This window comes from Martes martes (assembly GCF_963455335.1).
Source record: "Martes martes genome assembly, chromosome: X".
Taxonomy (NCBI): Eukaryota; Metazoa; Chordata; class Mammalia; order Carnivora; family Mustelidae; genus Martes; species Martes martes.
In genome coordinates, this window is record NC_137897.1 from 32204446 (window position 1) to 32220179 (window position 15734).

The 15734-nt window shown below is 38.6% G+C and overlaps 1 protein-coding gene across 1 annotated transcript in view; it reads right to left on the reverse strand.

Annotated features, from left to right (window-relative positions):
• The window catches only part of RPGR (retinitis pigmentosa GTPase regulator), a 53569-nt gene that overhangs the window by 32843 nt on the left and 4992 nt on the right, over positions 1–15734 (reverse strand). The window contains exons 5-9 of the mRNA XM_080795278.1: positions 14340–14498; positions 12740–12889; positions 9508–9666; positions 4450–4605; positions 948–1072 (exon numbers count right to left, since the gene is read on the reverse strand). Of these exons, the coding sequence (XP_080651404.1) occupies positions 948–1072; positions 4450–4605; positions 9508–9666; positions 12740–12889; positions 14340–14498 (749 nt within the window). The remainder of the gene's footprint in view (positions 1–947; positions 1073–4449; positions 4606–9507; positions 9667–12739; positions 12890–14339; positions 14499–15734) is intronic.

The following is a 15734-nucleotide window of genomic DNA, read 5'->3' on the forward strand; positions in this document are numbered from 1 at the left end:
CATTTACTTAGTGGTAACCTTCCTAGGTAGTCAGCCATCTCCCCTCCTCCCAAATACACACACACACACACACACACACACACACGTGTCTTCTTTAAACACTACAATTGAAAATTAGAACAAGTTGACACACCATTTTCCTTCCAATTTATCTGGCACATTCTGTTTCTCCTCACAAACTTGAGAAAATGCTATTTTAACCTGAGAGTAACATGAAGACCTTGAAAAAATCACCCAGAGAAGTTCTACTTGGAAAAAAAGTGATCCAAGAGGAAATCAACCTCTTGGGATAATTATATCTCCAAACCTTTTTCTTTACATGAACACTTTTGAAGTTCAATGCTTTAAAGTCCTTAGAGCAAAATGTAACCATGCATGATGGTGGAACATGAAAATTAAACCAACATTCAAAGAGTTTTGAGAAATAACTGATTTTCAATAAAATGCCTAAAAAACGATTGTGTAGTATTTGTAATACACAGATTTTTTTAAGCAACTTTATAGTGTTCTTCACAGTGGTTATAAGAACGCATACTCTGAAACGTTCCTTCACAACATTGTGAAATTATTATTACTATTTTAAATAAGCCTAAGTAATATCTAATTCAACAAATATTTATAGGTGATTGTCAGATACTCTGCTGGCTGCTGGAGGAGACAACAAGCTTTCAGGCATGGCACAGTTCTGGTTCTCAAGAGACACGGGAGCAAAGCAGGAGAGTCAGGATTAGGGTGAAAAGGACAATGTTCAAAGGAGAATTAGGAAAGGGACAGATTTTCTGAGTGGCATGATGTCTGACATTTGGCTTTTAGGAAATGAGTATACTCATTAGATATAGCCATGATATTCTTTCACACAAACATAAAAGTACCTATTTTCTATGAAATACTGAAAGACTCAAATATAGGAATATGACAATGTAAACAGGGAAATGTGATGTCCTTACCAATTGAACTATAAATCTCAAAAAATTGGAGCACAAAGTGGGAATGAACTGATTGGTAAAATTCTCCAGTCCAAGTCCTAATTTTCCATGTCGACCATCCCCAAAAGTATACATGAGACCTAAATCTAAAATGCAAAAAAAAAGAGAGAATTATAAAGACTTACTTGTATGGACCTATTTGTAAATAAATATATTTACTTATTTCTTACGTTGCAATTATAATTTCCCTCTCAAATGCTGCACCAAGTTTACTCTGATCCATTGATATTTCCATGCTCTCTATGGTCTCTGTGGTCCTGCATGTAACACTAGGCAATAGATACTCTGAGAATAAATCACTAAGCCATTGGTGGTTTGTGAATTTGAAGCCTGGTCGTGTGAGGACTGTGTGGAACAGTAGCAACCCAGCATGAGCTATCTCTAGATACACACCATCTTCTCTGGGGGAAGGAGATTTTTGGAGTCTGACCCCCTATGTCCCAATACAATCTAGTGGAAAAACACTCAGGTCTCTCAACCTTGGCACCCCGGACATTTAGTGCCAGGTAATTCTCAGTTGTGTGGGTCTGTCCTGTGCCCTGCAGGATATTCAGCAGCATCCTTGGCTCCTACCTACTAAATGTCCATAAAACGCCCTGCCGCTGCAGTTGGGACAATCAAAAACGTCTGCACTGTTGTGCGTCCCGGGGCAACAAGATGGCCACTGGTGGAAAACTAGCGGCTTAGATCAATCCAACTGTCTCTTTCACTAATTCAGCTCTGGGGCTGTGGAAGCTGCTGAGGGAAGTGCCGTACATCGACCCCGGTGACTAGCCCCCATAGCAACGGCAAGGCCTCTACGGTCCACAATAATGTAAGGGGTCTTCCTGCTGCTCTCCAGGTCACCCTTCTGCCCACTGCCAGAGCAACTATTCCAAACCTTCAGTACTCTTCTCAGGCCCTCCTTCACACGCACTCTCTCAATCGGCGGAAAGTGCCATGGAAGCAGAAGGAAGGAAAGGGGGCCAGGATGGTTGCCGAAGAGGGGGAATTTCCTTCTGGTCTGGGGATTAGGGAAGGCTTTTAAACAGACCTGAAGGATGACTAGGGTTTTAGCTGCAAGAAAACACATACAAACGCTCTGAATCAAGAGAGAACATAACACAGTCAAGAAACTGAAAGGCAACCGGTGTGCTTGGAGCACAAAGGGGACAGTGGTATGAGAGGAGTCTGAAGAGGTAGGAAAGAACCATACCACAGAGGACCCTGTTGGTTCATATTAAGAATTTCTGAACTCTATCTTAATGGCAATACATTGAACAAATGGTTTTAAGCCAGGAAATGGTAAGATCACATCTGGGAACTTCTAGTTTAGGATGGCAAAGTAATCTCATACTAAGAAAATCCAAGAGAACCAAAGGAAAAATGATGAGAATAACAGAATTCAGTAAGTGTCAAGCTCAGAAATTAATACAGAGGGGCGAATGGGTGACGTGGTCAAATAAGTGTTTGAGTCTTGGTTTCAGCTCAGGTTGTGATCTCAGAGTCAGATGAGATTAAGCCCTGTGTTGGGCTCTGTGCTCAGCACGGAGTCTGCTTCAGATTCTCTCTCCCTCTACCCCTCCTGCTTGTGCACTTGTTCCCTCACTCGCCGCTCTTTCTCAAATAAATAAATCTTTAAAAAAACTAACAGGCAGAAAAGATTCCCTATTAATAAACAATAACGAGTATTTAAACCCCAAATTTAGACTCTTATAATTCTTATCATTAGCTACTTATTTCCTTTCTTTATACACATTCCTTATCATTCTTTTCTCTTCTTCTTCCTCTTTTGACCCTTAATTTCTTTAACCGAAGTGCTTTTTAGGCTTTGTGTTTTAACTTGATTATCTTCAGCCAGAAAAGATAAACTCTGATCCAAGCTACCTGATTGCACTTCCAACTTGAAAACTTTTGTAAACCACGAGTCACTGGCTACATAATGCGGAACTGGTAAGAACTTACAGATAATTCACTACACACCTCTCATTAGTCCTGGAAAAAAATTCATAACACCTCTCTCCTGAGGAAGCTTTATGAGCAAAAAGCAAGCAAAGATAATGTTCAATTGTTTGTGCTATAAGTTCTTTCATCAGGGGAAATAGTAGTATGAAAGTTTAACCAAATAATCTAATTGTGTGTTAGATGAGCCATAAAAAGTATGTATTTCCCGGGGCACCTGGGTGGCTCAGTGGGTTGAGCCTCTGCCTTCGGCTCGGGTCGTGGTCTCGGGGTCCTGGGATCGAGCCCCGCATCGGGCTCTCTGCTTGGCGGGGAGCCTGCTTCCCCCCCCCCCCCCCGCCTGCCTCTCTGCCTACTTCTGTACTCTCTCTGTCAGGTAAATAAATAAAATCTTTAAAAAAAAAAGTATGTATTTCCCATCAATGGCAATTTAGGGTTGATGAAAAACAGCAGTTTAAGGACAGTGAATTGACATTGGGACCTTGCAGTAAGGGATACATATCAACAACTCTTCTGGGACTATGAATGAATAATAATTCTTTACATTCTATATAGTCCTATCTCATGCTATATTAACATGGACATTGACACTTGAAAATGGACAGGTAGTTCTCTCTGAAAGGCTCTTTGGGGAAGGAGGAACAGTGTATGGTAGTATACGTTGTATTTGTGGATTACTAGTTGCCCCAACTAGATACCATTAGATGAGTTCCAATTAGCAGATCTTTTTTTAGAAAGAAGGAAACAAATGGAGAAATATCAGTATCTCGTTTATTTCAAAATACTCTATGATTTCTGCCTTTTTAATGCTTTACTTCATTTGTAGATAGAAACGTGAGATAGAAATAGTGAATTACAGGGGCTTTTGTTCCAAAGCAATCACAACTGTGGAGTCTATCAATTACCTACAGGGAAGTGAGTTATTTCTAGAGGAGAATCTTTACTGAGTCCATATTAGCAGCACCTAGTTTTTGAGGTTGAGAAGTAGGCCCAAAGCAGTGTCTCCCTGGATAAAGGAGAAAGTACAGAGTAAAGGGTCTACGGGAGCCAGGTATCTGCCTAGTGCCCTTTGAGGTGCCTTTCTATCCCTGCGGAGGAAGTAGCGAAGAGTCACTCCTGAAAACGCCTCCTAGTGGCAAAAGCTTCACAGGCATTAACTCAGCCTGTACGTAGCTGGGTCAGACTGAACATGGAGAATGTTTTTAAAGTTCTTTCCTGCAAGACTTTTCCCTCTGGCCTGAGCAGAGTTCAGAGCCTTCAAACTGATGCAATTTCAAAAAGATTCCAGCCTTCTGCCAAAGTATAATATTATGATATTACCTCTGACAGCACTGACTTGTTTTGAGGTTCTAATCTTTGGATCATTTACACTGATTTGAAATTGAACTATTAAACAAGAACTTCCATTTTCTCAGTCACTGATTCCTTTGCTTACGCTAGATACATTCATTCCACACAGTTTGTATTTTGTAGTAAAACATACCCCATTCTAGAAATATGTAACAGAAATTCTCATCTGTACCTGTTATCAGAGCTGTGTGATTTTCTCCACAGGATATAGAACTTATTTTCTGATCCGTAATATGCTCAATGACTTTGGGTACTGAAGTTTCAAAAAGAAAGGTACCAAGACCCAGCTGACCAAACTGTCCAAGCCCAAAGGTATACACGGCTCTCTCTGAAAGGGAATGAGCAAATATAAGAAAAAGATTGCAGGGAAGCAGATACTGTCACCGTCATATCTAGGAAACTGTGACATTCAAACTTTCATAATGAAAGTTAGGTGCCTCTGAAATATCCATGTAAGAATACCGAATACTTAGGTATACATTCTCAACGATGGAGAAGAAAAAAGTTATGGCATGGGCCTGATTTTACCTTTTACATATAACCATAAAAAGAGTTGCTAAAGACTATCAGTCAGTGAACTACCTAACATGTCCCTATAATTACCACTTAGCTCTTTAAAAATAGCATCAGGTGTCATTAAGCTAATTCCTTTCATTGCCTTACAAAGGGGGGGGGCAGTGGGGCACCTGGGTGGCTCAGTCGTTAAGCATCTGCCCCTCAGGTCATGATCCCAGAGTCCTAGGATCCAGGATCCCTGTTCAGTGGGAAGCCTGCTTCTCCTCCTCCCGCTTCGCCTGCTTGTGTCCCTCTCTTGCTGTCTGTGTGTGTGTGTGTATGTGTGTGTGTGTGTGTGTCAAATAAATGAATAAAATCTCAAACAAACAAACAAACAAACGAGTAGTGTTTCCTACAGAAAAACTCCTATTTCTCAAAAATAGTTTAACAGAACAATCTATTTTGTAAAACAATTTCAGAGGAGAATTTGCATGAGAATTGAAACTCACTGTAGATATGCTTAATTCATAGGTAAAGCTCTTTTACTAGGAAGTGCAGTAAAAATGAAAGGGGGACAAAAGCTTTTCCTCTATATTAACATTTTTTAAGTGACTCCGAAGGACCTCCAATAACTTATTAAACATTAGCTCACATGTTCTCGAGAAATGGAAAAGCACAAAAACAGGATAAGTGAGTGATGATGAAAGGGTCCCTTTAGACACACAACTCTGGCTGGCCCTGAGTCAGGAAGCATGGTCTCTTCTCCAAAGCCCCACCCATCACCTTTCCTCGCTACAGAAGGAAGAGGAAGAGCTTTGGTTTCGGGGAGGAGTCCGCAGCTCAATTATTACTAAAGGGGGAAAGCAGGCCAGTTACCTAAACTCTCTGATGTTATAATTCCTCTCTAACAGAGTTGCTGGGAAGCTTACATGAGAAAACATTCAGGCAGATTTTAAGACGCACTAGGACATTTCGTTTTAAGAACATTTTTCTAAAAACTAACTAATTAACTCATCTCATTTCTGACAGTGGAGGATCCTGATGAACACATATCTACTGCCATATGGTTTTACGTTCTTCCTGTCTAATAACACTTACTTCACAAATAAGACAGAGAGCTCATACCTCTTAAAGAAAATAGGCTGTGTCAAGGATATGAAGAAACACTGAGGCTATGGCAAAACATCCTTATTTTAATGTAAAAAGTACCATCTCTTAGTTTAATAACCGCATGACATGTCACCAGTTCTGAATGTCGAGTTAACAGTAGAATGCTGGGTAAATGAAAACAAGTGTCCATCTCTAGCTGGCCAATGACCACTCTAGGTTACGTGGGCTATCTGAGATGAGCCTGTGAAATGAGGCCATTTAGGCAGCCTGAATCACATGATAAAAGTTTTGCTCCTTACCCTGTTGGGTTTGCTTTCAGGTACTTGGCTGATCAGCAGCAATGACACTTTTTAAAAATTTATATTATTTTTATTAACACATAATGTATTATTTGCCCCAGGGATACAGGTCTGTGAATCGTCAGGCTTACACATTTCACAGCACTCACCATACATATCACATGCCCTCCCCAGTGTCCATAACCCCACCATACTCTCCATACCCCCCTCCCCCCAGCAATCCTCAGTTTGTTTTGTCAGATTAAGAGTCTCATGGTTTGTCTCCCTCTCTCTCTCTCTTTTTTTAATGACCTAATACTTTTTTTTTTAAACATGTAACAACTAATATAATTTTTGGTCTCATCAACTTTGTAACATTTAACAATGTAATTCGATGCTGACAAATGATACCCTATTAGGAAAACAGATTTTAGTAGGTGGCTTCATATGAATACTACTCTGGCTTCTCAGAATACATTTGATTTCATGAACAGTAACTTGTTGCCCTGCAGAGATCATGAGTTTGTCCAAATATAATCTAGAGGGGCGCCTGGGTGGCTCAGTGGGTTAAAGCCTCTTCCTTCAGCTCAGGTCATGATCCCAAGGTCCTGGGATGGAGTCCCGCATCGGGCTCTCTGCTCAGCAGGGAGACTGCTTCCCCCCCCCACCTCTCTCTCTGCCTACTTGTGATCTCTGTCAAATAAATAAAAAAATAAAATCTTTAAAAAAATATATAATCTAGAGAAGGTAAGTTCTTATTTTTCCTTGGGATCCAGACTTCATTGTGGACACTATCTTACAACCAGGACTTTCTTGGCTTTTGCTAACGCTGACGAAGACATACCAGATTACATCTATCACTCTGCCTCACTTACCCTTTCTCAGCAGTCCATTGTTTCCCCAATTCAAAGGAGAAACTAATCATAGCATCACCACAACCAGTAGTTTAATTTTCTCATCTCTTACGGTCACATGGAGTATTACATTTTAAATAAATTCACTGGCAATGAACTAATTTAAATTATCTTTGAAATATTTTAATGAATGGTACCCAGAAAGATTTTAAGATCAGAGATACAGACAAAAGGAAAAACAATGCTAGGGAAGCCCCCCCCCAATAAAATCATCTAATTCAAGCCCTTTCCTTTGGTGAAGGGAAAGATCTAGAACAGATGGTTAGCTATTCTTTCATTTTAGGTCTTCTAAGTATCCTATAACTCTTAGGTATTCCATTTAGTACTTAGTCAAACTGATAATCAGTATGTACTTCAGGTCCATTTCTTCATCAGTTAGGACTATTATATCCATACTGTACTCCAGAACACAGCTTTCTCACCAGAGCTGGCTCGTAATAAAGCTCTCACAGGTCCACGCGGAAATGTGAAAAATAGGCAAAGCAGTAAATTCTCCATAGAGATAAGTGAATATAATTTAAGAGGGTGTCTTTTACAATAAAATTGAGAGGTCCTTAATTTTTATTTTGAAATGCCCCTTTATTTATGATATAATGGTGAAAAGGTTGCATTTGGCCTGCAATGCCCTCATTTAGTCAAATGCAAATGAGAAGATCACAACCATCTGTTGGTCTTCATATTCGTGTCACAAGATTAAAAACTTAAAATACAATAACTTTACTAGTCTGTGAGATCCCAAAGTCTGCAAAAATCTAGAGAGAATAATTTCTGGCAACATAGTTTTTAACCTCAAAATTAAGTCCACAGAAAGCTAAACGTCTATAATATTGCCAAAAACCCCCACACTTCTGTGTATTTTAAACTTCTAAGCATAATTAAAAGCATCAAGGATTATCTGGGTGCTCATTTTATGTAATGATACTTTATAATATATAGTTGAGATGTTATTTTTATATAATCAACATTTGTGTTCTTTAGAATAACCTTCAGTCACCTAATAATATTTGTTTAAACTAGAGAAATTATAGAACACATATAGAATAAGTTGAACTTCTGCCTACAGAATACATTTTCAGATAATTTATAAAGATTAATTTCTAAGTTTAATTCCTAAAATAAATCTTCTTAAAAATATATGAAAATCCATTTTGTTAACAGAAATTCAAAGAAATCTTAAACCTCAGAATTATTTCCAAATATAGAATGGAGGCCTTGGAAAAAAATTATTTCTAACTTGGAAACAGATTCCACCTGGGAATTGTAATTCTGGGAAATCACCACTTAAAAAGCATGACTTGGACTAGAACAAAAAGTCAAGGAAAAGTGATGTAAGAGAGGAAAATCGAAAGATAAAATATCGCACAATCACCTAGCAACATTAAGCATATCATCTGAGAACTGGATATTATTCAAAATTTGCCTACAACACTGCTAACTTTGGGTTACTGAAGATTAAGTGGTGACTTCAGAAACTTGTTAAATTCTTTTGGACCAAAAAAAAAAAAAAATAAAACAATTCACTAGCTGTATTCCCTGTATGCTACTCAAATTAATGCTGAACAAATCTGGAGGCAGCAATTTAGTAAGCATGTTATCAAGTAGTGTGTATATCTTACCATATTGACTGGAATCCTGAAAAATGACATGTCATACCAAATATAACATTCAGAAGTCAAAACTGACATTGCTAATAAGGTTCTAACTTTCTTTTATTATCTGTAATTTAAAATCCTAACACTTTTTGCTGAATTTAGAACATAAAAATCCAAAAGAAATTACCAAGTTTTATATTCTGAACATCAGAAAGAGAAGAATTACCAATGACATGCAGAAAATAGCATGAACAGGGGAAAGAAGGTATTTCAGGAAAAATTATACCAATTTTAGATAAATATAGAATGAATACACACACACACACACACACACACACACGAGGAAAACAGTCTATCCTTGAAAACAAGCTAAAAACAATTATCTGCTGCCAATAAACGTGTGAAGATCATGAAAATGTCCATTATGTTGGCAAAAACAATTCCACAAGATTCATTTTTTTCTACTTACAGTTTTCTTCCATAGGCCAAAGATGTGTAGTAATTATGGAAATCAAAGCTAGAGATTTTAATGAAAAGAGATGCAAGGCCACCTTGTAAGCTCCTAGAAGCACAGACTAGGATGGGGGCGCCAGGGGCTGGGAGGGGGAAAGGGGTGTCCCTAATCAATGGGTATAAGGTTTCAGCTTTGCAAGGTAAGGTCTAGAGGTCTGCTGTATAACACTGTGCCTATAGATAACAATACTGTATTAAAGACTTAGAAATCTGTGAGGAGATTGGATCAGATGTTAAGTATTTTATCCCAAAAGAAGAAAATGAGTGTAATTTTTTTTTATTAGCCACCCCAGAAAGCAGGGAATGGAGCAGCAGGAGCCACACGTACCTGTGAGAACCACGGTGTGCCCTCCACCACAAGCTACTTGGACCACCTTCTCAGGAATTCCAGGCACCGGCTGGGGCATTCTGTGATTGACCAGCAGCTGATTGGGAAGACCTAACTTCCCAGACTCTGGTTCTCCAAATGTGTACAGTTCTCCCTCCGCTGTTGAAGGAGAAGAACAATGATCAAGGATGGCATAATTATGGACAAAATACTAGTGTTTGGGGTACACATTCTCATGTTCAATAAAAAATTTACAAAATGACAACTTGATCAGTTTACACTTCCTTAAGGTATTTTTACTGGATGGTAAGGAAATAAAGCTAAGATTTTCTTTTCTCCTTGATTATGCTAATACAATTTCTTTATGAATTCATGACCATCGCTACTAATCAAGTAGAAAATGATTTTAGCTGTTTCACATAGAAACCATCTTACTTCTTCTACTTCCTTTTACAGTAAAGCAAAATGACTAGACACTAAGCCTCCATTAGGACATGGATTTTGTCTTGTTCACTTGGGTATTCCAAGAACCTAGCAATGTCTGGTATATGAAATATTCAATGAATGCTTGTTAAATAAATGAATAATTGCTTTTATGAAACTGGTTTTAAGGAAATGCATTTCTGTGTGAATATGCTGACTGAGCCTTCAAATAGCAGATTTTGCTCAATTCAATGGCATTTCTTCCAGATTCTCTCTTATCAAGGAACTCGTGACGTTTAATCACTGTCTTGTCCATACCAACACTACTAACTTGCTCTCTTATTATACTTATCACACTACAACTATGAACTTCTTGAAAGCAGGAACTTCTTAGAATTCATTTCTATGAACTGAATGGAGTTCTATAAGCAAGAATTTAAAAACCTTTGTAGATATATAACCTAATCTGACACAGAACCTGTCGCCATTCATGTGAGGAGAGAGGTAACACAGTAAATCTGGTTGTTTATTATTTATTATTTGCATTCTCTAAAAGAACCATGATTGGTCACTGACCAGCCCCTGGGAATGTGGCCCTTAGAGTGTTATGTTAGTGACTGATGATTTTGTTTTGTAACCCAAACAGCAAATTAGACCAACTGGGGTTCTTAGGGTTGCTTTGAACAACCATCAACACTGATGATGTACACTTGGTTTCATTGTTAAGGGATCAGAGTTTCAGTCGCGGTGAGTAGTTGCTAGCAGGGTGTGCCTACAAAATCAGCACTCCCACACAGGAGCCAAAGACCCTGAGAAGAGTGGGCTTCTCCGGGCAGGGACATTACGCACACATCCCTGTAGTTCAAAGCACGTCTTGTGCAGCAAAGAGTAAGGACTAGGAAGTGTATGTGAGACTACCCTGGAGGACATAGATCTCCTTCCAGCCGTTTTTGCTCTGTATCCTTTGCTGTGATAAATCTTAGCTGTGAGTAGAACTCAAGCTATTGCAGCTTGAGAGTTCTCCTAGCAAAACAGAACTTAGCAAAGTTGTGGGATATCCAACACACATAGTATGCACCACTGAAAACTTGGTCAAATACTACAAACCCAGCTCTACTGATTTTCTGGAGTGATCTGCACAGAAAATGAAATTTTTTGAACCACAGCTTTCTAAAAAGAATTTAGCACCGGCACAGAAATGCTCTTCCGGCTCCCCTCCTCTTTTTCCCATGCCTCTTGCCTCTGATATGAAAGGAGTTACTAGGTCCAGATGAGTTTCTTTCCACTTTTGTCTATAAATTCCTGCTGCTCCTCACACCTTAACATGGGTGAATTGTACGGTATGTGAGCTATATATGTCAATAAAGCTGGTTTTGTGTATGTTTTTTTTTTAATTTTTAAAATTTTAATTTTAATTTTAGTTTCAGGTGTACTATATAGGGAGTCAACGCTTCCATACAACACCAGGTGCTCATCACGACAAGTGCCCTCCTTAATCCCCTTCACCTATTTCACCCATCCCACCTACTTCTCCCCAACCATCAGATTATTCTCTATAGTTAAGAGTCTGATTCTTAATTTCTTTTTTCCCCTTTGCTCATTTGTCTTCTTTCTTAAATTCCACCCCATAAAGCTGTTTTTTTTTTAAAAAGGCATAAATATAAACAAAACAAAAAAGCCCCATGTAATGCCTGTTGGCTACAATGAGGAATTCCTTGTTTTCCTACTGGCTGAAAGTAGAGTTTAGTCATAAAATTGAATTTGTCAGTTTTGTTAAAATCTAAATAAGACAATGCTCTTGCTTGGGATTTTTGTGTTTTTCCGTTTGTTTTTTGTTTGTCTCATAAACAAAGTGAGCAATACACCAACCCCAGGAGCCAGAAAGTTGCCAGTAAGTTGGTAGGTAGCACTGCCCCAAGGAACATAGTTAATTGTTCATTCAATTATTCCCTCATTTGACGATATTTATTATTAGTTTGTCCAAGATACAAGCTGATAGAGTGGCAAACAATGGCAGCTGAGTCGGAGTTTGCCCTCTCTTGGCACCATGGTGCTACCAATTTACCGGTAAATCTGAGGGCCACTGGAATGGGTCAGTCAGCACTTTCTAAATCTGAATCTGAGGAGCACAGAATGTAAAACAAAGACTTAGAGATATCTAAAAGGGGCCAGAAAACTACTTCCTCTAGGTGTTTTTGCTGTTAAAAAAAACCACCAATAAGATGGAATGATCATACTTCTACCACTCTCTGTGTAGACACAGACTAACATTTCAAATATTTAAGTAAGGCAGATAAAGGTTGCCAGGGAGCCCCAGAAAGGGAGAGATTGGAGATGCTAAGCAAAGTTCAGCAAAGGAAATCCTGTCTCATACTGAGCAATCTTCCCTTTCCACCTACTCTACATCCCTGCTCTCACAATGAAAGTCTATGACTCCCTTACTGAACCAATAAAAGCAAATTAGCAGGACAAGAGTAGACGAGGTGTAAGTACAGAGGCAAGTGCACCCAAGGGAAAGTAGCCCATAGATCTCATTTCCAATGTCAAGCAATCCAAGAAGTTGAGAACCAAGGTTTCTAACATACACATTTTGTTTTTCTAATATTCACTAAAAAAGTTAACGTCTCAGAGAAAGTAAACTCTCATTATTAAAATGGAGAAAACACTGTGACCCAAAATGGACCACAATTATTTCATTACAGACTGCCATGGCATTATTTCCACAGTATGGTAGTTATATTTTATTATCAATTGAGTAAACACTTAGAAATAGGAGGTAACATGATGAATCCAAAATGTTCTGTCTTACTTGTTACAAAAGCTGAATGGTAATATCCACAGGAGATCCAGGAGATAGGTTTACCAACAGTCACTTGTTGAGGGACACACACATTAGTTATATTTTTTAAACCAATTTGCCCTTCGGAATTGTCACCCCACATAAAAAGCTCTCCATCCTCTACAAAGAAAACACAAGGAGGAAAACAAGGTTTTAGGAGGTAGCAAGGCTATCAAGTTATTATATTTCCAACACAGTACTTATTCTTTAATTCAGAAAAACTATGTGTCTTGATAGAAAAGTGTTATTAAGACATTCACACCAGCTAGCTGCATAAGAGTTTAATTTCTAACAGGAAAAGCTTCTAGGATGATAAAGGACAGAGGATAACATGATGCAAATCATGTCCATATTTTTATCTCAACAGCAAAGACAGAATATTCTTCCCTTTTCTTAGTCTACCATCTCTGAACAGCAAATGTTTCTTCCTCTCAAGCACTCAGACTGCAAACGAACTGAACGACAGCATGAGCAGCCCTGGACCTTTCCTGGGCAAGTCCTTGGTCAAAAGGGCCTGGAGGACCTTACTCTTAAGAACACTATATAAACGTTTTAATGTTTTGAAGAAAAACAAAAAAGAAAAAGAAATGCAGTTCAGGGTTTTTTTGTTGTTGTTGTTTTACAATTTATCCTCGAAAACACACACTGCAGCTTCAGAGATTAGGGAGCCACCTGAGCACACAGAGCATCTCCAGAACGCAGCAGCTTGTGCTCTTTCTGGTTAGGGTTTCAAGGGAAGAAGAAGTGAAGCTAGGCAAAATATTTAAGGAAGGAAATTATCAAGACTTACGTCTTTTAATTCATTTAATTTTTTTAAAACTTTGAAGTGGTTTAATAATAAGCCAAATGAAAGGAAAACGGAAAATCAGAACCACAAGGACATCGAGAGGCTAAGTGAACGGTGGACAGTACTGCAGGCACGGCGTTGCCATGTGACTCCAGCCCTCCTGGCAGCTGGAGAGGCACCAGGGGCCACTCAGCTCCCCTACTGGAGCGGAGAAGCCCACTGTAGCTCCTTCACAGACACCGCGGGTACCTTGGCTCCCATGTTAAAGACATTTCTCATATGGGCTTAGAGAGGGAGGGCAGAGACATGCAATGACCAATACAGACTGTGTAATTCATTTTGTTTTTTAAAGTGTATTTATTTAAGTAACCTCTATGCCCGAGGTGGAGCTCAAACTCACAACCCAAGATCAGCCACGTGCTCTTCCGATTGAGCCAGCCAGACACCCCCAGACCATATTCTGATAACACATATCCAACAGATTTCTGTTTCTGATAGCAACTTATTAGAGCTGCAAATATAATGTCCAGAACACAGGATGAATATTTAGTATCTCCAGGAGTAGATGGAAGCATGGCAGCTACGTGTGTGTTTACGTCTAACCCTAGATAAGCACAAAACTGGACTATATGTCATGATTCAAAGTTCAATTTTTATGTCTTCTGAAAACACATGGTTAATGAAAGAAAATGAAACAGAACGCTGGGGTCAGGTGACTCAGTTGGCTTATCCTGGTCTAAAGGAAAAGGACGATTCCCAGCCTGATGTGGAACAAAGTCTCACCAGTTAGTGCAGCTGAAGTGTTGGATCCAGCAGAGAGCTGTTTAATCTTATGCTGGGAAGTAAAAAAACTAATTAGATGAAAAGAGTTTCTCTCATCAGTGTCACCAAGTCCCAGCTGTCCTTCATTATTTCCTCCAGCTGCATATACTTTGCCTCCTTCTGTACATGGAAAAGGAAAGAAACATCAATATACTACAGTCACCATCTTTACGAGACAGGCCAGTTTCCAGATATTTCCCCTATTAACAGTGAAGAAAGCCGAAAGCTGACATTATCCTATCATTTGGTGAACAACTTCAATTCGTGGTCAAAAATCAAGCAAAACAAGCAAGGTTATACATTTTTGTGAGATTTTCTAAATTGGTCTAGAGCTTAAGTAGCAATTGAAATGCACAGAATGTGCAGAATGTATTTCCTTGCTAATGCAGCACTTTATTAAATCAGAGCAAAAGAGAAAAGTAATTTCCAAATTAGTTTATAATCCAAATCAAACTATTTTAAAAGAGATGTGGTTCATTAATTTTAACTTCCATACCCATTAAAGTTGAGATATAATATGTAATGAGTAAAATGAGGCAAATCCAAAAAGAATATAATTAGAAACATGAAAATTCTATGCGTATTTTAATTTTCTAGCTAAACAAGAAGGCAGTATAGTATTGTGTTTTAGGAGAAAGGACTGGAGAGCCAGATTTCCTGGGTGCAAATGCTGGCCTGCCATTTGTCAGGTGGGTGACCTAGGCAAGCTGTGCTTCACAATGGCTCTCATTTTCCTCATCTGCAAAATGGGGATAAGAATAGTGCCTACTTCACAGAGTTGTTTATGAGGATCACATTAGTCTACAGCCGTACCACCCTGAACGCGCCCGATCTCGTATGAAGATCACATTAGCTGACATTTATAAAATTCTTAGAACGGCATTTGTTTGTTGTACACATTATATAAATGTGTGTTAATTACTTTATTAAATATGAAGTATATCATGCCTAGATAATAAAAATTGTCAGTAAGCTCAAAAGTAATGAAGATTTTTAAAAACATACACATATTAAAAATTAGTTATATCTGTCATACAGATGCACACTAAGTTAAAGCCTCACTAAATTATAGGGGAAACTGTGAGCAAAACCAGCCTGAGTCAGTAAAAATTTAAGATATTATTTTAGAAAAGATAAAATCTAATTGAGGAACCAAGACTAGCTTTCCAATGGAACATACGACAAGGCCATGGAATTTAACACATATCGGGTGAACCAGAGTTGGTGGAATGCTAATGCAGTTCAGAGGACTGCATGAGTCAAAGTTGAAGAGCCACAGAAAGCTCCATGGAAGAAGACTTACATTGGATCTTAAAAGACAAGAATCTGAATAAGAGAAAGGCATTTTAGCAAGGC